Source organism: Lingula anatina, chromosome 1 (genome assembly GCF_051362555.1).
Source record: "Lingula anatina isolate TDL-2025a chromosome 1, LinAna3.0, whole genome shotgun sequence".
Classification (NCBI taxonomy): domain Eukaryota; kingdom Metazoa; phylum Brachiopoda; class Lingulata; order Lingulida; family Lingulidae; genus Lingula; species Lingula anatina.
Window position 1 is genome coordinate 60,855,847 of NC_141767.1, and position 24,891 is coordinate 60,880,737.

General features: G+C 37.2%; 2 protein-coding genes across 5 annotated transcripts; one reads left to right on the plus strand and one right to left on the minus strand.

Moving 5' to 3' along the window:
* Positions 1–1,626: 1,626 nt before the first annotated feature.
* LOC106171165 (uncharacterized) lies at positions 1,627–11,515 on the minus strand. 4 transcript variants are annotated; one of them, XM_087004141.1, is made up of 4 exons: positions 11,370–11,463; positions 8,670–8,996; positions 4,820–4,956; positions 1,627–4,514 (listed from the first exon to the last, which is right to left on the minus strand). In XM_087004141.1, exons 3-4 carry the CDS (start codon positions 4,881–4,883, stop codon positions 2,950–2,952), a joined length of 1,629 nt encoding a protein of 542 aa, XP_086860267.1. In that variant the 5' UTR covers positions 4,884–4,956; positions 8,670–8,996; positions 11,370–11,463; the 3' UTR covers positions 1,627–2,949. The 4 variants fall into 4 exon arrangements, with proteins under 4 accessions (XP_086860267.1, XP_086860318.1, XP_013406803.2 ...); XM_087004192.1 differs by having other exon boundaries at positions 11,375–11,441; XM_013551349.2 differs by lacking the exon at positions 8,670–8,996 and having other exon boundaries at positions 11,370–11,515.
* Positions 11,516–11,591: 76 nt separating this feature from the next.
* LOC106154348 (uncharacterized) lies at positions 11,592–20,665 on the plus strand. Its single transcript, XM_087002974.1, has 4 exons — positions 11,592–11,761; positions 14,872–15,216; positions 15,565–15,741; positions 15,942–20,665. The coding sequence occupies exons 2-4, from the start codon at positions 14,875–14,877 to the stop codon at positions 20,037–20,039; spliced, it is 4,617 nt and encodes a 1,538-aa protein (XP_086859100.1). The 5' UTR covers positions 11,592–11,761; positions 14,872–14,874; the 3' UTR covers positions 20,040–20,665.
* The last annotated feature ends 4,226 nt before the right edge of the window (positions 20,666–24,891 follow it).

Here is a 24,891-nt window from a genome sequence, read left to right on the forward strand (position 1 = left end):
TGGAATTTTTGAAACATTGAAACACTTAAATTGAAATTTAACAAATAAGTTACTTGCGATTTGATTTTTCTTTCATATTCTGTGTAGTCAAAGTATTTGATTATAGAAAACTTCTAACACATTTCTAAAAAAACCCTATGGATTACCTTCCAAACCATAAAAAACAGTTCATTTTAAAAAAGGAAAAGCGGGTTCATTATTATTATTATTATTATTATTATTATTATTATTATTTTATTTTTATTGTGTGTCTGTGTGTGTGAGTGTGTGTGTGAGTGTGTGTGTGTGTGTGTGTCGAGGTAGGGGATAAAGGGCGTGCGAGGGATTCTCCCTCTCTGGCAATTGTCAATGCTTGGGAGCATCATCTCAAGACAAATTCACATGAAGCTATGTATCAAGTTTTAAGTTAGGAACAGAGCACTCGTCCTTAAGTGTTTTTTTTTCTGATAAAAAAAAAACTGTCAAAGGCAATGCATGTATTTCAACGATGTAATCAGAGCCAGTTCATAAAGGTTTAATAGGTCTAAACTAAGAACAAACTTTTCAGTTTTACCCTATTTTAACCAAATTCAAACTTAACTCCAGCACATATTTAACGGCTGGCTTTTGTGATACTGTTTTATATCTACTCACGAAATTAAGAATGAAAATAAAAGCATGATTTGTCCTTCGTTTCCACTTCACGCTTCTTGGTAAATCGTTTTTTTTTTCTACTTTCTTATCACATTTCTCTTGTAACGAGTACAAGAATATCCTTTTGGGAGCAGAAATTTAAACAATCAGTCAAAAGTGTAAGAAGGAGCAGCGATGTTGTATAATAATGCAAGTGTTTATTAATCGTGTTTGCCGTTTAAAAAGTTAACTCCTACATTTATTTCAGTGCCGGCGCGCAATGTATGAAAAAGGCGGTGTGGCTTGCATTGTTTTTTACACCATGTTACATGTACCAGGCACTGTAAACAATGAGCAGACAGTAGGTCTAAATAAAGATGTTAAGTGGAGTTGATGGTGAGCCTTTCGATGCACACTAAACTCGGGGCATAAGTAAACTCAACAACTGTGTTATATTTTAATGATGACATTTGAGACGAAGAAAGCCAAGATATGTAGTTACCCGGTGCACATGTCATTTTAAGTGTAGTGTGTGTGAAAGAGACAAAATGTCGATAGACTCAAACTAGGATCCACATTATGTTGGGACCTAGGGCTCATTCCCAATGAAAGTACTGTTCTACGTAGATCGATCCAACCCCCTGAGACTCTCGCTGAATGCAATCGCATTAACAGATTAACAAGCCTCCTCTTATTTCCAACTACTCGTGTAATCACCAGCTTTTCTGTATTCTACTTAACGCTAAAAGGAATGCTCAACAGATGAAGTAATGAACACAAATAAAATGCAGGTATAAAGTTGCCCAATTTTCCGATCTAGTTCACCTGTTGACAGGCCAACTAGACCTGTGTAGGAGGGCTACTTAACGATATGATCACAAGCGATCCAGGTACATGAAGGTGAGATCTTTTGATGCCTTTTGCAAATAAGAGGCGCATTGACAGGTTTCTAAAGTTTAGAAACCTGTCAATGCGCCTCTTATTTGCAAAATAAAAATAAAAAGAAAGACATACTTGAAGCTAGAAAATGAAAATTTATTGCGTACACATGAGAAAGATTATTAAAATATCATTTCAAATCGCAAATTATAATGCAAATAAAATGGAACCGTAGATCAAAAGAAAACGCCATGCATATAATATTTTGACTAACAGGACAACTATTTTCGCCCTGTAATGACTAGGTGCAAAAATGTGCTTATTGCCATACTGCATCCTCCCATTCATTGGAAAAGATAAAAATAAAACGATATGTTCAACAGATGTCCTGATTGCCGTACTGCATCCTCGCACTCATTACAGAAGATATATATATATATAAGTTTCAGGGTGCTAACTCTGAACCTCGTTGTAATAAAAGCGGGCTAGAGGACACTTCAATAAAATTCCAATAAATTTCCATTAAGTATTATACAGACTTGACATTTAACATGAAATATTTTAGTTTCAAGGATATGGCTAGGTAAAATGTACCATTTATTTCTAAAAAGTGCATTTCGTGCGAATTATGAGAATACACAAAAGTATGATCAAGTATGTCAGTAACAATAAACTGACTGCCTTGTCTGAAGCACTGCATCATTACGTAATGTGCGGTGATTTCTTTGGGTAGTACTCATTTGGCTGGTCTTAGTATGGCTACGGCAGTGCATGGTTCAGACAAAAAAGTCTCAATATTTCGGAAACGCCCGCACATAAGATTTTGAAATTTTGCATACATGTAGCAGATGTTACCGTGCGTGATAATTTGGAAAATATGGAGATCGACATAATGCTCTCAATTGTTGTTGTTTTACTTAGAATCAGCCATGTTATTTGTTTGCTTAATAAGGTGAATTCAGCGAAAGAGTGGATGTCAAAATTTCACTGAAAAGATTATTAAAAGCTATTAAAACAAGATTCAAATCCTTTTTAGTCGACTTATTAAGTCGGAAAAGTAGGACAAAATAAAAAAAAGTGGTTCGGAAAAAATATTCCATATTAAATGTCAAGTCTGTATAATTCTTTTGTTCATAATCTATTTACAAGGTGTTTTTGAAATTAACCTACATTCATCTACTTGTACTTATCTGTCTATATATCTGTGTATTAACTTAGGGTGACATTTCATATTAAATACAGTGCAAGTGACTAAAACGTGAAAAAGTATTTACTGAAAGTGTGTTGAATATTACTAAATGGTAGGCATTAGACTTTGAAGCAACGCGCTTTTTAAATCAAATAAACTAAACGCCGTACCAGGGCCTTAGGTTAATTATGTGCACTTTTCTGTAGTGAGCCAGCAGAGAATTGTATCATGGATTAACACGAGAGATATCTATGAAAATCAAGTGAAAATCAATCCGTGACCCTGATAGAAGGTGCATTGTGTTCAGCATTTCCACTTATACTACATGTATTAGTATTTAGGGATTTGAAGGACACGCCCATGAGAACCAGGAGAACAACTAAAAATACAATCATTGTAGCTAGTAACCCGTAAAGTTGCCCAGTAAAAGCCCCAGCAACAATGGGCCCTAATATGGCGGCAACACCACCTACAATATGACGTATACCCTGACTGAGCCCTTGGTCCTTTTCTGGAGTAACTTTAGAGAAAAGTGAGGCCTGGGCTGCAGCCACGAACGGTAACCCCAATAACTGAAGGAATACCGCAACTGCAAACTCAACCAAGAGCCAGGTATAGGGATGCATAGGCTGCACGAGAAATATGGCAAACCAAACACAAGAAGTAACACATATCAGTGTCCCAATCAAAAGAATTGATCTGTCCTGAAGTTTCTTGCTTAGTAATCTAACAATTACAAAACCAACGATAACTTCTACGCCGCCCACTAAATAGAGCAAACTATTTTCAAAAGTATGGAACTGAAAATGTTCTTCAGTATATGGTGTTACCAGTGTCTCCAAAGATGTTTGATTAAACAAAGTGACAAACTGTGCTAACAATACGGTTATGACCGTTTTCTTGAAATAATGACGAAACCTTTTAAAATTTGATATGCTTAAAAAGTTGTTGCTGGTGCCGTTAGCCCTTTCAGTCTCTTCACTTTCCGCAACATTATTCACATTCGTAGTGTCATAAGGGGCATTGTTTTTGTCATTTTCACGCATTTCGTTAAATGTTTCAGTAATAGTCGGAATATGTGCTATATCGGCAACGCGATGCATGATAGACTGCCTGTTGCCTCGTGTTGATACTGTATTCATGGAAAGACGTCTGCCACTAAGAAAAGTAACAGGATAAATTTCTGTTTGTAAACCATCTTCAAAGTGAAAAGCCAACTCTTCGGATGGTGACTTGTTAGACTTCAAGACACCGCAACAAAAATGCCTCGCAAATGCAATTTCTTTCACGCCATCGTCAGTTTTATTTGCAAAATCCCAAAAGAGAAAAACCATAAGCAGGTCCATGATAATCCACATCAATGTCATGAAGAGACCTGGTGAGTTCAGTTCGTTTATTTCCACCGCTCCCAGTTTTAGATTCACAAGCCTTAGTCCGAGGTAAAGTCCTGGACCTATTAGAAGACCAATCTGCCGTGCTCCCATGGCCAGTGAAAATATAGCAGTGCGATCTTTGTCCTCAGTTACACGGGCAAGAAACGCAAACATAGTTGCTGCAGCGCCGGATCCTACGCCGGCCACCAATCGACCCGCGAAAAGTAGCCATTTATCTCCCCCAATGAAGTAAATCAAATTCCCTACTTTTTCAAAACAGTTTGAAAATATTACAAGCCACTTCGTACTTATTCTCTTGTCCGAGAATTTTCCGAATATTGGTGCGGCTACCAGGCCACTGACGTGAAATGCTGAAATGACCAGTCCAAGTTGGTAGGCCTCGCCACCAAGGGACTGAAGGTACTGATATACGGTGGGAAGGATAATGGCGTATTCGACACCTGAAATTGAAATGGTTTAAGTGGCTAACATTATGAAGATATAACGATACAGGTAAGTATCGTAAGTATCAATACTCGTTTCAATAAAATTGCAAGAATTTTTGTAATAGAAAATTGATGTACATGTACGTTCAACAACTAATTCTTTTTTCACTTACGTCCAAAAAAATTACATAATCTTTATTTTTTTTTGGTAAAGGGGTAAATGGAATAAGATATTACTTTCATGTCAAATTCATGATACAGAACAACTTATATTGGGTCCTAGTACAGAAGTAGAATATCGTAGAATCTGTTACATTTACCTTCTAGTAAAAAGAATACAATCACGGCAAAATAAGTCAATCGACGCTTCACCCGTTCCTTCATGATTGTCGAGCTGCTTCTGATTACGACTAATACAGCACACAGTTCATATATAGGTTGCAATTGATTATTTAATCTGAAAAGAATAATTAGAAAAACTAGGAAAAAACTCAGAGAATGCAGACCTCTTCCTAGACAGCTCAATTCTCATTTCAATTAAATCATTGATCAGATAATGAAAGGATCATCAGCAAAATATAATGGATTCCAAGTTAAGACATTTATGACATATCCTGAAAATTTTAACAAAATCCATCTTTAACTTTCTGCATAATACTGCAAACACTTATGCAAACAGACTCAAAAAGCTAGGAAGTTAATATAATATGCATAAGCTTTCAAAAACAACTTTTCTTGGCGGGCAACGCGGATTCACCTGATCACGAAGCAAAATTCATGTTATTATTTTATGAGGAAATAAAATAACTGCCCAGAAAGCAGAAAATATAGCTCCCTTAAGTGCATACTTTAGTTAATTAATTTTCAAAACTGTTCAGAATTGCATTCATGCATCAGATAATCCGGCGGCTGGCACTTGTATTGTGCTAAAATGTAGGAAAAGGCCGTTACAACCTTCGCCTTGACAAATACACTCTCTTATATCACATATAACGGGTGGCTGGTCATGTACAGTTGTAACTAGTGCGATAGCACTTGTCGCGGAACTCTACATGAAAGAGGACTATATTTTGCGTAGAATCTATTACATACTAAAAAACTTTATGGGTGTGCCGTGCAATTTTCCCGTCTAGTTCAGCTGTTGACAATTGACTATAAAAAGCTGATAACAATCACTTTGGATCAAATTTTTGGACCAAACGTTTTTCACTTTAAAAATTAATCATAATTATCTAAAGCAGTGAGAGGATCATTCTTCTTTTCAAACATAATTTGGTAAATTTACTTAAAATGATGAATTATTTTGAAAGTTAACAACTTTTGAGAATTATATTTATTATGTAAAGGAAAAAGGAAGACCAGTTACATATAAACGGTGTCGTCAGCGGGAAATAAAACTCAATATCTGTGTATTGGGTTCGCAAGTTTAAGTATAGTGCATCTATTAAAAGAAAGATGTTTATAAAAGTTGGAAGTTGGGGACTAGCCCAATAAAACATAATGCACTGCAGATAAAGGAGTATCTTTTTAGACTCTTTTTGCCTATGTTAGGATGTCCGAATTTTTTAAAACAATCTGAGTCTAATATCAGATCACAAGATTATCTTAATTGATTCCAATTGCTTGTTAAAACCTTAATGTTTGAAATTGTTATAAATAATAAATTTAGGGAAATGAAAAATGTCTAACAACCAGACCTCTTTCACAGACATACATTGCATAACTTTGGTTTTGTTTAGGGTACATGTAATATACCCCCCCCCCCCCCCCATTAAGTCAGGAATGTTAATGTGTATCTGATAGGACGTATCCGGGACATTTACTTTTAAGTTAAAACGATGACCTATTTAAGGAACAGTCGGAAGTGATCACGTGGCATTCATGCCATAACTGCTTACTAAAGGCTCTAAGGCCCATTTACATGTTGGGCACTTTATAATAAGACACGCCTGATAGTTTTGCGGGACGCAAAAATCAGTATGATTTCCTATAAAGTTAGTTGCAATCAGATGCAGAGAGACGGTAGAGAGACCCTTGCTTTATGCCATTCGATGCAGATTTATCTCTTTTTTTCCGTTTTTATAAATTCTTTCATCGTCCTCGTAACTTCTAAGCTCTCAATCATTACATGCATATAATTTTTTTTCTGTATTTCAAGGGTGGGCCTGTAGAGCTGTTCTTCAGGGCAATTCACACACACACACACACACACACACACACACACAGGATTTCAGTTTCCTCTAGATTTCCAAATGTAAAATTAAAATATGAGAAACAAAAATCCAATTGTCAAGTTTAACTGGTAGGAATGGGAGTGGCAAAATGTGTTTCTGAAAAAAAAATGTCACGACGAGAGGAAACTCGTGTTAAAGAGGTCAAGCTTATTCGGAAGGTAAAATTCTCTTGAAACCTTTAACAGATTTTTTAAATCCCTGCTGAAGTTATTTCCATCAAATGCTTTATTGTTTTATTTAGTCACCCACGGTTGCCTTCCCCCTCTCGTGTGAAAGACCAATGGACGGAATGCACTTAGGTCTCTGGACAGACTGGAAAGAATCTCAGTGCCATCATCCTACAAATGTTTCTTTTAGATGAATAAAGAAACCAATCGTAAAAATCACATAATTAAATTTATACAAACGGTGTGTTTAATGAATGGCACCAAACCAAGTTTTTGTGCATTTGCGTCTGCTTCATTACACATCTTATAACTAGAGGATCAGAGAGGCGATACCGCCTCCGGGTATTGTACCACCAGCTGGAGTAAGTGCATTCGTATGTTAAAGCAAAAAAGGACACCACCTCTAGTGTTCTGCTTGACAAGATCTACAAAATGCAGCCTAGAGTTCTAAATATTTTTATTGAAAATTACAATTTAAAACAAAATCATGGGGAAGAGTTAAAGTTTAAATCCAAATTTGTGAAGTGCGATTCATGGCGAAAAGAAGGTCAAAGGTCAATTTTAAGGTCACAGTTAGATTGCCAGTATATGACTTCTTATTCCAGTTCAATAGTAACTATGGGCATATCTCTGCTAGTTTTGAAGATATAACAGATAGAAAGGTTGCAAAGTTCAGCTCATGGTGAATAGTAGGTCTAAGGTCAATTTTAAGGTCACAGTTAAATTGTCAATATATGACTTCCTATTCAAGTTCAATAGTAACAATGGGCATATCTCTGCAGGTTTTGGAAATGTAAGGGACGAAAACCTTACAAAGTTCGGTTCATGGTGAAAAGTAGGTCAAAAGTTAATTTTAAGGTCATAGTTAGATTGCCAGTATATATCTTCCTATTCAAGTTCAATAGTAACTACGGCATATTTCTGCTAGTTTTGGAGATATAACAGATGAAAAGGTTGTAAAGTTCAGTTCATGATAAAAAGTAGGTCGAAGGTCAATTTTAAGGTCACAGATTGCCAGTATATATCTTTCTATTCAAGTTCAATAGTAATCATGGCATATTTCTGCTAGTTTTGGAGATATAACAGATAGAAAGGTTGTAAAGTTCAGTTCATGATGAAAAGTAGGCCAAATGTCAATTTTAAGGTCACAGTTAGATTGCCAGTATATATTTTCCTATTTAACTTAATAGTAACTATGGACCTATCTCTGCTAGTTTTGGAGATGTAAGGGACCTAATGTTTCTATTTTGGAGATACAGTAATGTGCCATAAATTTCTACAAAATAAATTAATTGAAATAAAGAAAAGGTCATTTTGGTTGAAATTCTTGAAATGGGAGGTGCTCAGAAGCTCCAGATGTTCAAATTTCATGAAATAATGTCATCTTTGACCAGAAGTTGTCTGCCTCGCCAAGCCTTATGTTATCTTTTCCAGAAGTTCAAAAATTTTTACATATTATCGTATTGCACATTTTGCTTTCACTACCACAACGTACTTTTTTTTATACAGCATAACTTGTAAACCGTATGGAAAACAAAAAAACGAAGACCACTTTTAGCGTTAAGCTTGACATAATCTATTAAATGCAAAAAACAAGAGGTCTCTAGCATTAACGGTTCCAGAATTAGAGATAGTTTTCTGTTTCGACATCAGATAGAAGACAAAACTGCCATTGTATACCATAAAAACTGTAATTATTTCTCTTTATTCGTAGCTTTAATTTATATAATGATTATGAAAAAATAAACCTAGGAGCATGATTCAGTTACCTTTTCCCCTCGGTACTCTGTTCTTCCACTCTTTCAAAAATGCTTTTAATCTTGTCTCATAACCATGCAAGATATTTTCTCTATGATTTGACTGAAGTTCCAGTAACAAATACATGTACTCGTCGTCCACTGTATGCGACAAACAAGAGGCTAGGGCTTCAAACACTGGGATTAACGCACCAAGGCGTAGTAAAATACAAGCGAAAGTGTACCGTAAGTGAAATACAAGAGCAATAAAGGGAACCGGACGATAAAGGATTGTGCCGGAAGTGCGGGTCCTATGACGTCGAGTGGTCTAAGACGTGAAGCTGCCTGGTAATTTTTTAACTGGAAGAACACGGGAGTGAAACCGTGAGTGCGAAGTTAAAGCATATGTCAACTTGATATTTAACCATCTAAAAACTTGTGACAACATTAAAAAAAGGATATATCATTGCACCTCGATCGTGGTTCGTTGCGATTTACAGTAGTTGTTAGTTGCGCTTTGCTTCCTGGTTTAAGGAGGTCTTTTAAGGACTCCAAAACATCTTTATTATTGCAGCACTTACATAAAACACCAAACAATAGCTAGATATACGTAGGCATATCAGATTGCATACATGCAAAAATTGCACATGGCAACGGTTTACAGCCCAGCATGTTTTTCCCCTGACATTCTTTGCCGCGCTGTGGTGTAGGGGTCCATGTTCCTCCCTACCCAGGTTCATCTAATATTTCACTTGTCACTGATGCGTGGGAGAGGGAATATAACAACGAACTCACATGTTCAGTTACAACTCTCAAGTTCCTTTATTAGGTCCAACATTCAGCATTTATACACATTATCTACAGGGAATCTACAGGGTTACTACTTAATATGGAATATTATTTTTTGGCGAGTAAATATTCTACAAAATATTTATTTTCCCTCATACTCTTTTAAATCTAAAACTGAAGTGTCACTCCACGTGTAGCCAGGTGTGTTACCTAATTACCACACAACTCTCGAAACAATTAATGCATGCAGTTGCATGTTCTGTGGTTAGAAATGTGAGGGGTGGTGTTTTCGGCAATTTCTGCCCTTGTATAAAAACGCATGGGTTTGGTCAATCCTTAGAGAAGATATGGTTCGACAGCTAAGCAACGCAGCTTACGATGGGATTCTTGCTCTCAGGGAAAATGGTCAGAAACGGACAGCCATTGCCAGACAATTCAACATTTTTCAGGAACCTTTTCCTTAGAGTGCGTCGTGCTGGTCGTACAAAGACAACCAGTGTCCTCAGAAAAGAGTGGCAGAATGCCTTTCAAACGCCCGTTTCAAGGTCCCTCGTGAATAAGAGATTACTGCAAACCGGTTATTTTGCACGAAGACCAGTATGGAAACCACTGTTAACAGCAGGTCATATACAGCGACGTCTGCAATGGGCTGTGGACCAGGTGCGTTTGCAGCCAAAACACTGGAATCACGTCGTTTTCAGTGATGAGGCCAGATATGGAATATTTGGGGTTGACGTGTACGAGAGGCATAAAAAGATGATTGTGTACTGCCTAGGGTGCAAGCAGGGGGTGGTAGAGTCTCTGTTTGGGGAACATTCCATGGCGGTGCCCAGAAGCAGTTGGTTTTTCTAGGAGGCAACCTCAACCAGGATTTCTACAGAGACATTCTACAGCAAACAATGCTTCCATTTGTAAGAGTCATCTTCAGGAACAACTTTGTGTACCAAGACGACTGTGCAACCCCACATCGAGCTCGCAGAATCACTGTTTTTCTTCAAAACCAATGGGTTCAGCAACTGCCCTGGCCTGCAAACTCCCCAGAAATGAACCCAATTGAAAATCTGTGGGCGGAAGTAACTCACAGAATTAATTGCTATGGTCATCAGCCGGTAAATCGTGATGAACTGCGACAGGCAAATATCACTGCGTGGAATGATATCCCCCCATCCAAACTCTAAAAAACTTGTCACAGGGTATGCCATGTAGGATGAGGGCGCTGCAAGCGGCTGCTGGAGGTCATACCCGCTATTGATGACTTTTCATGATTTATTGTAATGATTTCTTTGACTGTGTAACATATCACTGTCCGGAGGCTATCATTTTCTTTAATATGTTAGCTTAAAGTTAATACTGACATCAAAATGTTGATATGGTTTTCTGGGGGTGTTCTTTTCTTTTGAATGTCATCTTATGTCAGATTTGATATTATTGACCAAAATATCGCACAATAGAAGACTGGATATTTTTATCACTCGATGACATATTTTTTTGATTAATCAAGCCAAAAAATATTTAATCAGCACTCAAAAATAACAATGATAAAAAAATATTCCATATTAAGTAGTAACCCTGTATCTGCATGCCACAGTGGCAGCAACTCATTTAAATGCTAATTGCAATGCAATAGATAACAAGTGAGAGTTTCTTCTTATCAGTTATATCAGTTCTACTTATCAGGTATACCAATATAGAGGATGATAAATATTCATTCAAGACTGAAGCAAGGTGAATGATAATATGCTGACTGATTATATAAATATAATATGTAAATGAGTGAGTTCATCACATGTATTTAGTGGACCTTAACAGTGGGTCGATGCAGCAATCTATATTCAGCAATCAATATTCAGCAATCAAGGTTCGTGACGGTTTTCACATCATATTTCCAGTATTTCTACAAGTATTCTCTGCATAAAACGTTGAAAGACAAACATATTATCTTACCATACCGTCATACAATTCGCACTCACAGCTCCACTCCCATCCGGTTCCCTTTATTATCCTATTGTACGAAGCGCCGACCGTAGGTACTGAAACGCTTGGTCAAAGACCCGTTTCAAGATGCCACGTGATTCTCCTTTGACTTGTTGTACTTCCATGAATTATGCGTCATCGTTACCTTTCGCACTATCATGACAACCTATCAATATTTGTGGTGGCAACATTTTCCGTTGACCGCATATAAAAAACGGGCTCTGAGGCACCCCGACACACAGCAGTGCTCATCGAGCGGGCTTCATCACTCGAAAAGAGACAAGGGGAAAAAAAACAACGAAGAAAAATAAACTATAACGCTGCACAGAAGGAACGTTTTTTGCAAAAGAGACAACACAAAGGTGAGTAAAATACAAATGGGGGGCCTATATATATCAAAGAAAACAAAACAAGATAACCATTTTGAGTTATCTTGTTTCATCATTATACTCCCCAGCAAGGTTCGAGCGCTATATGAATAGACAATATTATATCTATCAAAGAGAATAAACATTTTCGTGTGTTGATAATGGATTGGCACCTTATTGTATGGCATTTTTATTTTTCTAATTTAAGTTTGAAGAAATTCAAGTAGACTGTACGTTTTGGGAACAAAATTCAAGACCGAATTGCTATAAATTTACGCGGCGATTAATGTAGTCTGTAGTCTGAAGATATTGTTAAGGTTACTGTAAGGGTTTATTATCATCCAGATAACAAAAATTAGGATTTTCTTGCATTTAATTATGCAATGATCCATCTACATTTGTGCTGGTTTAAAACAATAAAAATTCCCTCAGAAATATAAAATATTGGCGTTAGCATTTTTCTTAGCTATGTACATGCATAGGCAACTCAAAGCTTTTATTGTCAGTTTAACACCTTTCTATTTGGAGGTGATATTACAATCGGTATAAGGCGTAACTTCATCCCCGAACAAGATTTTATCTCGAAAATCGGCGAAGTTGACGACTAGTGTATGAGCTTCAATCCCGTGCGTCATTTTGGTTTAATGTTTTTCTTATGAAGTTATGAGCCCCTGTTTACAATTTTTTTTATTAAACAAAGGCATTCTTTTGTTTTATCAACGATAAAATTTTAACCAATGCCTTAAAGAAAAATCGTTGGCAGGGTTTTTGAGTACTAAATGGTGTCATTGAATTGGCGTTCGAACGGTGTTCGTAGGTGCTCAGGTAGAGGAATAATTAGAGAAACCGATTTTCACATTTTTATCCCAAAATCGTAATTACGACGTCACTCGTCAGATGACATGTGTGTAAATGTTCATAAATTTAGTCACTGAGCACTATAGATTTATATCTGTTCTCCAATATAATGCATGTAAGGCAGTGAATAAGAGTTTTTGGCAAACGCTTATAGTGTTTCTTTATACCTGCTTTAGTGCGACTCTTAAACATCGTGTTATACGTGTTTAAAAGCAAAACACTGTTTATACAGTGTGCGTTTTATGCTTATATTTAAAAAAGTTGGTTCGTATCCCAATCATTCTTGACAAAAAAAAAAAAAAGAAAAATCAGAAAAATTTTTACAGAAAATTGATATATTATTAATCCCTGTCATCTTAGAACACTCATATCATATTTTTTTTCTGCATATCGGGGGATCTGGGAGGTTCGAACGAGCCGGCCATTTGGTCGGGAAAAGTCCGCTCTGGGCAAAATTTGATCAAGGTACACGAATGTTTCAAAGTAAAAAGTCCACTTTTTCAGAAAAAAAACCGTCGCTTTGCAATTAATGACTACTTGCTGTAAAATCTCCCTACTGAAGGAAGTAATCTAAAAAATGACAAATACAAGAGTGTAACTATCTCTGTTGCGCCTCGATAATTACTCTCTCGTAATTTAACTGTTTTTAAAACCTGAATTTTCATCAAGAAGAAATTGAAGTTAATCCTAGTGGTTGACAATAGCTGGATGCTGTACTGTAGGGGCTAGCCCGAGGGTTGGACTATTTTTTTACCGGATATTTTTTTATCTTCGATATTTTTCATTTTTAGTATATTATGCAAGTTTATTACACCTCAAACGCTAAATAAAAATATGTATCATAAATTAAACGACGGACATGGATTATGTAACATGACAATTTTAGTCTAGAATACTTTTGTCTCGGACTCGAGATGCGATTTTTCGTGCGATTTTTTTGACATCATAAGTCTTGACGGGCTACGGCGTGTATTTTACATTACGTACAGGTGGCGTGTCATGTTTTCGACGAAATCAGTTTGTTGGTTGAAAGGTCATCATATGGAGCTCTGTCAGTCTCAGTTGCCACACACCATCCGCACTTGCGGCTTCCTTGAAAATAGAAATGTTGTCGTTGCAGCCCGGCAGGTTTTTAGTGGACAAATTAAGAAGACACATGGCATCGAATTCAAACAAATGATTATATTAAGTTTAAAACATCTTCACTATTGTTATGTTTCAAAAATATTTTTTCACAATGCCTGGTAACGAAGATTTTTCAAATTACTTTCTATGAGAATGCAGTTTTGCCGTGTTTCCTGTGAAACATTTAACTTAACCCCGTCGCCATATTTATTTGCTAATGATGGATGAAACTAAATCGATGATTTTATTAAGGGCTAATATATATATATATATATATATATATATATATATATATATATATATATATAATAAACAACTAAAAATATTGACATGCACCAAAAAGATGTAACAAAGGTTTTCAATTTTTAAAAATTGGACGACTCCATGAAAGTAGCCGCAAGCTAGTTATTTGAAAGCTAGTCAGTTGCTAGACTGATGTACGCTAATTTAACTTGATAAAAAATGCTTCCGCTTGCTTATTTTTAATGAAAATTTTTAAAATGTACTATGGACTTAAAAATTGAAAATGAATGGTGGGCGTATTTGTGCCTCAAGGCGTATGTACTGCCTTTTGAGTAATACATACTAGTTTACAGTATATCAACGTATGCCGCCGTAGGTTCAACGTGTGTCAAAAGCATAATAACGTATGAATACCGTAAATATTTACAGCCTACGTCGAATTCAGATGGACGTGTTGGGCAACTGTTGGGAAACCCTTGGCATGAGATCCTTTCGTCGTTTATTGCCTTATGTATATGATAATAAAAAAATACCTCTAATGAATGAATCCCATGAACGTACTCTATTAGACCTTTTACATATATTTATAATTAAAACCTATAGCTTACCTATCCTGCAGTTAAACCGTAATATCTATAAATCTAACTGGTTAGGTGAACGCACGTCAGGCTACTGTAGCTAACAAAAAATATATTTGAAATTGCTTCAACGGATATGTATTTCAATAAATCCTATAACGTCCCTCTTTATTAAAGGTGTCTTAGCATTATTATTATTATTATTTATTTATTTATTTTTTATTTATTTTTTTTTTTTGAAAAAATTGTTTTACGGCATGTGTCTATCTTTTTTTCTTTTTTTTTCCCTTTTTTTTGCAGCAAATGACTAATTTGAAATACCCTGTCCCAACATTGGAGTCCACTTTGAGTGAGCTGACCCGTGTTATGGATCAGCTATTGGACAAGGAAAGGTTTGACGACTTCCAAAGCAGGCTCCGCGCATTGCAAGATGATGGAACATGGGAGAAGATACAATTAGCTTTCACCGAGGCTGTAAAAGACAAGGATAACTGGGCCACTGAGGGTTTCCATAAAAACCTGCTGTCCCTTCGATATCCAATCCCGAGTTCTACGGTGATAACCGCTCTTTTAGAGGACGACGAGAAGCATAGCGACCAGCTGCGTAGGGCTGCTACCCTGTTGCACGCTACAGCTTGTGTCAAGGTGAGAGTTTCCTTTAGCCTTTGTACTGATATGGTTAAAAAATGTTGATTTAGTATTTATATTTGAACCAAGATATATATTGAAATTTCAGTGCAGTTAGAATATTTTAACATGATATCAAAATATATTAACTTGTTCAATTTGTGGAAGACCTCCCATGAATCTCCTGGTCTATGTATAGAATTCGTCAATCCAAAATTGATTTTTTATGTAGGGTAATCTAAATAACGTACAGTTTACTTATTTTGCAATATTTTGACATACAATTCGCTGCCCCTACTTCATGTGAAAGTTTTTATCTGGAGAGATAAGGATGAAATGAACAATGTAACAAAAATTACACAACAGGCAAAGCCGGAACTTCTCACCAACTGCATTGGAATGGAACGAGGAGAACAACTGGAAACAAGCCAGGCTCATTACATGCTGTCTTCATGCAGAGTTCCCGGGCTTGAAATGGACACCCTTGCTACATTTACCGACTCTCAACACGTTGTCGTTTTACAGAAAGGGGCAGCTTTTAAGGTATTTTTTTAAAATTAGAAATTGATAATGTTTTTTTCTTTCATTTGTATTTTAACTCACCTTGGATATCAATGTTTCTCTGTAGAAGTGATCAATGTTAAATACAAACAGATGGCATATCTGATACAAGCGACGCAACAGTGAAAGACTCATTACAATTTCCTGGAGAATCTTGCTATAAATGATTTTGTATTATGTAGGTCGATGTCATCCAACCAAATGGCCAACCTGTTTCCTTAGAGAAAATCTACCGACAACTGCAAGCAGTTACTAGACATGATGGTGCCCCACCTAGCATAGCTCCTTTTTCAGCCCTTGATCGTCCAACATGGGCTGGTATTCGGGAATCATTGATCCAAAGAGGTGCCAGTGATGCCATCCATGTCATGGAGAGCGCCATCCTAGCCCTCAGCTTGGAGGAAAAAAGTGCACCAGATACCAGGAGTAAAATCTTAGAGGCCACCCGTCTTGGGAATGATACCCAGCAGTGTTACTATGACAAAGTCATCAACCTTGTTGTGTATAAGGATGGCAAGACAGGTATGCTAGTAGAACACACTAGTGTGGATGCAGTGGTACCAGGTGCCTTGGTTTATTTATTAACCTACCTCCCTAAAAATCTCTCATTCGACGAAAACCTTGACCCTGTAATATCATCCATCCCAGCTTGTCCCCTGGACTTCCATATTTCAACACAAGACCAAAAGAAAATCCAGACAAATATCCCGACCAATGGCAGTGATCGCATTGTGAGTGAACTAGATATACCCATGCTTCCTGACATTATGAACCTTATACGGGAACAAAGATTGATTGACATTTGGATGAACCTGTCTACCCAGCTAGCATTGCAGTTGCCCAAAAACACCCTGAAGATTTTGATGGTGGAACCTACCCATGTGCGTCGATTTATAGAAGGGAGAAGCGATCCAACAATGCCAGTTACAGACCAATCTCGAACCTTCATAGATTCCCTTATAGCCAAAGAACCACATGGCGTTCTCTTTCAAAAATTTGCTGCTGCCACTCAAATGCATAAGAACCTGATTAGAGAAACCAAGCAAGGCAAGGCATTCGGACCCCATATTGCAGCATTGCGTAACATCCTTTTGACCGCAGCCAATGTTGATGCCACCCTCATTTCATACCTGAAGATATTTCAGGTACCAGAGGTATATTTCACAGGTAATGATGGTGTTAAAGGTCTTGTTACTTCTGTTGCAAATGTATATGCCCCAAATCAAATTTGCGTAGCCTACCATGCTAAACCAGACAAGATAGCCTTTCAAATTGCAGCCAAGGGCTTTTATCAGTGCCATATTTCAAGCTTTTTGGAGACACTAAGGCAAAGCATAGATGCTGTTATGCAGATTGTTGTTCCATTTTCTCTTGCCAAGCAGATGGGTGCTCTGGAAAGCTTACAGATGTCTAGCAAAAGTGAACGTCCATTCTCCATCGTTCTTCATGCTGGTGCTGGTGAGAACTTCAAGCAAGACAACAAAGCTAAGAAGTTGATTGAGTTTGCAATGCAGGCTGCATTATCAGTTGGTTCTAAGATGCTGGCTGAAGGGAAACCTAGTCTTGAAGCTGTTCAGGCCACTGTTGTCAGCTTGGAGAACTGTTTCCTTTTCAATGCAGGCAAAGGAGCTGTGCTCAATGCATCCGGGGAGCATGAGCTTGAAGCATGCATAATGGATGGGAAAACTGGAAAATGTGGAGCTGCAGCCTGTTTGAAAAGTGTGAAGAACCCAGTTGAAGCTGCCCGATTGGTTTGTGACAAAACCAAACATGTTCTTCTAATCGGTGAAAAAGCTGAAACCCTTTGCAGAGAGAATGGTTTGGCTACTGTACCAAACAAATACTTCAAAACATTCATGAGGGAACAGCAATTCAGGCAAGTCGCATCTTCCGCATCAAACAACAACGATCCTCAGACTGTTGGTGCTGTTGCTGTAGATGTATATGGTAACCTTGCAGTAGCTACATCCACTGGTGGGGTGCTGAATAAGATGGAGGGAAGAGTTGGTGACACAGGAATCCCAGGTGCTGGTTGCTTTGCTGATGAGAAGGTTGCTGTTGCATGCTCAGGTGATGGGGAAGCTTTCCTAAGAAATGCCATCGCTCATGATGTTGCCAAGTTGGTTGACTACAAAAAGCTCTCTATTAAAGAGGCCTGCAAGTATTCCCTTGAGAAAAACCTCCAGAACCACAAGGGAGGCATTGTGGCAATTGACAAAGATGGCACTATTGCAGTTGAGTTTAATTCTAGTGTCATGTTTGTTGCATCTATGGAGAAAAATGGAGCCATTGCCTCAGAAGTGATGATGAAAGGTTCAGGCCCGAGTCCAATGCCACGAGATCATCTCAAAATCAAAGATGGCAAAAGATGCAATGTCCATCTTCATGAGTACCCTTCAACACCAGGCGTCACACTTATCACATCAAATTCTACCAAGATGGGTGTTGACTTGTTCCAAATGCCCCTACAAGATTATGAAGATTTGATGATGGAAGTCCATGGCATTGTCCCATTTCTGCAAAAGAAACTTAAAGTACAGAGATGTGCCATGGTATCTGCACCATCACCAATGCTTCCAGCTCACATGAAGCTTGTGCCTCTGCACGGTCTGGGTCAAGTCTGGGAACCAGTGACATCAGCAGATGAAGAATATAATGAAGAATACCCAGGTTATGTATCATCTAAAAATGGCCCCAGACTTTCCAATCAAGAACTTGATCGCATCAAAAAGTCTATAACATCATTATCAGCATTACAAAATGTAAACAATGTTTTCCATGGTGAATCTTCAGATAACAACCTTTTTGCCAGAATTGTGCGAAATGAAGAGGAACACTGGCGGGTTTGGGAAGATGAAGACCATATAGCCTTCCTGACACCCTTTCCCAACACCCCTGGGTTTACAGTGCTGGCCCCAAGAAGGCACCTGTCAAGTGACATATTCAACCTTGAAAATGAAGACTACAGAAAGCTTGTTATTGCTGGCTATAAAGTAGCAAATTTACTTAAGAAGAGTCTTGGGGCTTTGCACTGTGCAATGATCTTTGAAGGGTGTGAAATCGATTATGCTCATGTGAAGCTTATACCTGTGTTTGCTACCGACAGCACTACAAGCAAAACAAGGAAAAACTCAAAGGCAGAGTACAGCAAGACCTACCTTGGCTTTGTATCCTCTGCAGATGGCCCTAAAGCAGATGACAATGAACTTAAAAGTTTGCATTCTTTTTTAACAACAGATTCCATTGCAGCACCTAAATCTTGGGAAGACCCAGAGACCCATTCAATTGCAGCCATCCGCAGTACTTGGTACCAAAATGTCTTTCAGGTTCAGAACACGCTGTTCCATGCCACAGTTGACTACTTCAACCAGCGGTGCAAGTACAATTATGCCCTGACCCCACTGACCACTGATTGCATCTCTTCTCCCATGGGATTGGGATCAGATTCAGAGCCAGTCGAAATCGACTTGTTTGGGCAAAAGATTTTCCTGGCAGATTCCATGCAATTCACCCTAGAATACTTCTTGCGTTTCCAAGATGGCCTTCAAGGCACATACTACATATCTCCAAGCTTCCGTGGAGAGGACCCTGATGCAACTCATCTGAACCAGTTCTACCATATAGAATGCGAGTTACTCGGAAAGTTGGATGATGCAATCAGTCTTGCTGAGGGCTACATCTATCACCTGACAAAGAGCATGCTGAAATCACACAGGCAGTTTATCCTGGCCACAGCAGGGACAACAGAACACGCAGAGCAACTCGTTGAAATCATGAAGGGTGGAAAATCACTGCCACGTGTCACAGTGGACCAAGCGATTGCAATGTTTCCAACCGATGATTGCTATGAAGATGTGGTCCCTGGTAAGCCAGAAATGGGGAAAAAGGTAACTAGAAAGGGAGAATATTTTCTGATTGATAAGTATGGAGGGGCCATTTGGCTGACAGAGATGGACCACTTGGGAGTTCCTTTCTACCAATGTTATACTGATGATACACGCAAGAAGGCACTGGCTGCTGATCTTTTGATTGGCCTAGGAGAAACCCTTGGTCTAGGTGAACGTCATGCTACAGCAACTGAAGTTGAGCAGGCTTTGGACCACCACGCTGTACCTCACAGTTCGTACAAATGGTACATAGATATGCGCACAGAGAAGCCAATGAAGACCAGTGGTTGGGGCATGGGATCTGAGCGTTATTTGTGCTGGCTTCTCAACCATGATGATGTTCGAGATTTGCATGTCATCCCAAGATTTAAAGGAAAGAAATACCTTCCATAAGCTGTTATTTATCAATTTGATTGGTGTATGTTTAGTAGTATCCAGTATTCGGTGTGTAATAACTAATTGACTATCTTTTGTGAATATTAAATTTTAGGGGGGAGTGGTACTAACAAGTGGTGTTTTGCAAGAAGGATTTTTTCCTTGAACTAAATGAGCTAGTAAATTGTTATTTGTATGAAAGACATATCTTATAAATTAAAAAATATATTGTAAGAACAATGGAAATTGTCAACACGGACTGAGCACTGCTGGCTATCAATTCATCTCTGAACTTAAATGTGCAATCGACTCTTGTGCATGGATATGTTCTTTTGAGGTAAAATGGATTTGGCTTCTAGAGTAAAACGGATAATAGCAAAAACTTCATTCAAAGGAACATTTGCGAAGAAAACAATTAGCTGCTATGCATCCCATAATGAAACGTTTTAAATTTGTATGAAAAAATGAATAGCGTAGTATATTCACACAACTGTAAACAGAAATTTACGCTTTATGGTTTATCCATCCAATGTTGTTAAGTCATTGTTATCATACATTATTTTTGTCATGCATATTTAATATGGTGATGGGAAATGTAATTTTATTTTTGATTTGAATGAATAAAGGGGAATAGCTGATGAAAACTTGTTTGTTCACATCTTGTAATAATCAGTCCTGCTGGTTATTTATTGGGCTCGAATGTAAATTCTTCCCATAACGAAACTACTGTGACAGTGACTCACTAAGCCGATAGACTTCACTAAATTTTTATTCATCTCTCTTAGTGTCTCTATATTGCCCACCTTATCACCAAGCCAAGTGAATTTAAGTAAAAATTAGGTGAAACTGGAAAGTTTTTTCTTAATGTGGATCTATTGAATATATACTCTTTGTGATTTGGCTTTTTCAGATGCACTCGAATAGTTTATATCTGCATTGCCTATTACAGTTTTTTTCTTTAAAAAAGATAAAACACACGCTCACACAAGTATAAGGACGGAAGCTTTATTTCTAAGTTTACATTTGATAAATTACTAGAGCAATTTTGTCTTTTGATAGTCTTTTTGGGGGGGCTGTTAAGACCAACCGATTACTTTTATTGCACTACATATCGCAATGGATCTCAAAAATTTCCTCTTGCCATAAGTTTTTTTTTCTTATCAAACAACCGGTTTATTACTAGTTTCATAACTTATGAATCACTTGGTGAGCTTTATAGAGATTCCATATTATAGAGGAACAAGCTCAGTATGTTGGGTACATGTCATAGCGGTTCGCCCAGTATAAACAAGGAATTATATATAATTCCTTGGTTTGAACGTTGGTTATTATACATATGTAAATCATCTACAGTATATAATGTTTAGAAAATTGCCAGTGGATATGGGTTTGCCTGAACAATTTATATGGGAAAGCATAAGGGACGTTAAATTTCAAGCTCAACTACAAAACGCTCAAAATATTAATTGATTAATATATTCCACTTTTGACCTTGATTTATTTTTACCCAACAATTTAAAAGAAACGGTGTTCCAATAGCTGCGTTTTTAATTCTTACAGAAACTGGCACTAATGTAATACTTAACAAAATTTCAGTCACACTAATGCACATTATGGACACTTGCACAGTGTCAAACTACATGTAACACAATACAAATACACAAATTAAATTGACACACGATCATACAAATGGATGGAAGTTGGTGAATATGGAATATTTACTTAACTGCTTATAGATGAGAACTGTAGCATTATGAGTGTAAGAATACAAGTATAATAAAGTGCACTTAGTTGAACTCAGTTGCATCTGAAGTCACTATAAGCAAGGAGTTACAACTTGCTATAGGGCGAAATTGGGTAATCCCATAATCAAAAATAAATTAAAGGTTTATTGTTATAATTTTCGAATCTAAATTGAGTGTTTTATCTTTCATTATTCCTTTTGAAATACTTTTGTAGCCTTCGAATTGTAGACGCATTGCCCGGTAGGTTCCACAAGCCAGTTGAAGATTTTTTAAAGGCAGTTAAGGCAGCTATCTTACATTGATCTGATCTGCCGGGAAACAATTGTGAACACATTGTTGCAAATGACCAGGTAATGGAAATTCAAAACTTAAAAGAACCAGCTTGTGTTAGGGTCGGTGTTATTGTTTTGATGGTACTGGTAGCGCATGCTTGAAAAAATGTCCGGAAGCTTTTGATCACGTAGCTCATTCCTGCTCATTAACAAACTAACAATTATGGGTTTATATAATTTGTGATTGTTCGCTGGATTGCCGCTTACCTCACTGAAAGACGACAGTGAATCAAACTTGGTCAAATCAGGTCGGAGTGGCAGTAAATAAATGGCTCGGTACCTCAAGGATCATGGCTGGGTCCGTTGCTCTTTGTCCTGATGATAAACGATTTACATCTACCTCTTTGAATCTTTGTGTCGTAAGTATATGGATGACGCAACAGTTTCTGAGATCGTTAGACAATTTGGTGAAAGCAAATGACAGGAAACTGCTGACACAATATGGGACTGCTCTAGGAAGAACAATATGCGATTAAATACAGCAAATGGCCATATCATTTAAACACAAGAATGCAAATATCTCTAATGACCTCACATGGAAGGTACATGTAGCCAAAATCATCCAAAAAAAAAAAAAAAAAAAAAAAAAATGACTATACTGCCCTAGAGGAAAAGTGTCAAGAAAGAGCTGTTAAGATAATTTATCCTGATCTTGAATGTGACGCTGCTTGTGAACTTAAATTACTGAGTGAAAGACGGCTCAATGCATGCAAAATGTTGTTTATTATGATATTATCAAATGAAGCGGATCATAGATTGCATTATCTTTTACAACCAAAACAAAATGTCAAATATTCATTACTGGGACCCTAGACATCCAGAAGGCTCAAAATTTAAACCAAACGATCAATGATCGACTTTTAAGCCCGTGCGATATACAAGTTCAAAGAATGACTGATAGACGCTTTATTTCATCTTTGACCTTGCATTTTAGTTATTTTATTTAAAACTTGTTAACATATGTCTTTTAACTTTTTTATTCTTTAGTAACTTTATTCAACTATGATGCAAAGAATGTATTTATCCAACCCTCGGGTTTCAAATTTAATAATAATTATAAATGAATAAATAAATAGATAAATAAATAAATAAGAAAAAGAAGAAGAAAGAAGAAGAATTATGCAACTGATCATCGTGTAAATCGGTGATGTGAAGATTGACCTACCTAGCGCGACCCTTTAAATTATTTTTGAATTGAATTACTTTTAATATGCGACTCCTAAGTGAGAGGGATACATTTTACAAAGCGGTTGACGTTGGAGGGAGTTTTGATCTACCGAATTGCCAGAAGGTTAGACTGTTCCATGAAAACCATTCAGAGGGTTAGACAACATCATAACCAAGCAGGCACATGGGCATGCAAGATTGTCTGGGTAAGACCGACACATAGCCACACACACACACACACACACACAGAAGAGAGGACATTCTCCTCGTTGCTCTTCATCTGTAGTATTTCCACTTCATGGCAGCAAATATTTTCTGATACACCTGGCAGGATTTGGCAATGCCCACAGGTGCACCTGTAATTAAATTTAACAGTTGTAATTGATCCAAAATTATCGTTGCAGACTAAAATTACTTTTATAACTAAGCACTTGCTGGCAACCACAAGGAGTCTCCCTTTTTAATTAATCCAACAAGTGGACACCAGACTTCACGGCTATATGGACACAGATCAGAGGGGGAGCATTACATCACATTGACCTACAAACCTACCAAATAATTTTATTCCCAAAGTCTTGGTTATAATAATATTTAAACTAGGCCTATCTTATATTTGGAGAGCAATGCCTCGTATTGTGTTGTTTTATTTTGTTAATAAACCAGAATATGTACATTTATGTTAATAAAAAAGGACATGAATAAGGTATTTTAACATCTAACAGTGAATGTATTCAATGTGTATACATATAAAAAGATCTTAAAATTACTCTTCTTCTATATACCTTATACATGTAGGCCTATATGTTATACATTTCACGTGTAACTCGATGGCTGTTCGCACTTGAAAGTGAATAAAGAAATATAGTGAATTTAGCTTAATTAATACTTGTAGGAATGTGGGCTGCTAAATGTGTTGTCTACAGAGTGTTGGGTAACTGCTGGGATCACTTCAATTGACGTAAATTGAGAAAAAAATTCAAATAAACATTGCTTTCCTTCATTTATCTGTCGTGTACTGGTACATCATGTAAATATCAGATAAGTACATGTACAAGTAACTCGATGGCTGTTCGCACTTGAAAGTGAATAAAGAAATATAGTGAATTTAGCTTAATTAATACTTGTACTAAATGCAATATTACGATCTTATGTAATTAACGAAACGATCTGTAAAATGTCAAAATACGAAGGGTGGGCAATGTATGTCCGGTTGTCAGCTTTATTTTCAGCATAGTCTACAGTTCATTTTTACCTACCAAGTTGCACTTTAAAAGGCCTACACGCTGTCCGCAACCGCGCAAATTTAGATATAAACGTAATTTAGAATGAGGCTCGAAATACGGACACCGTTGGAAACTTTTAGATAGGATAACGCTTTAGTATAACCTTCCAGATTCGCGGTCGAAATCTTTACGTCTAAATGCTACAGAGGAAATCCACACTGACAAAAATGACCAGTTTCAATCGTTTAATGTAAACTCGTTGCCTGCTCAGGTACATTCTGACTCTCTATTCAATATTACACACTTTAGTACGTACTCCAGCCAATGGCTCCATACACTTCCTTATCACTGGCTTCTTTATGCGACAGGTAAACAAGCCTTACTCAGCCTCTTCAAAATTGAC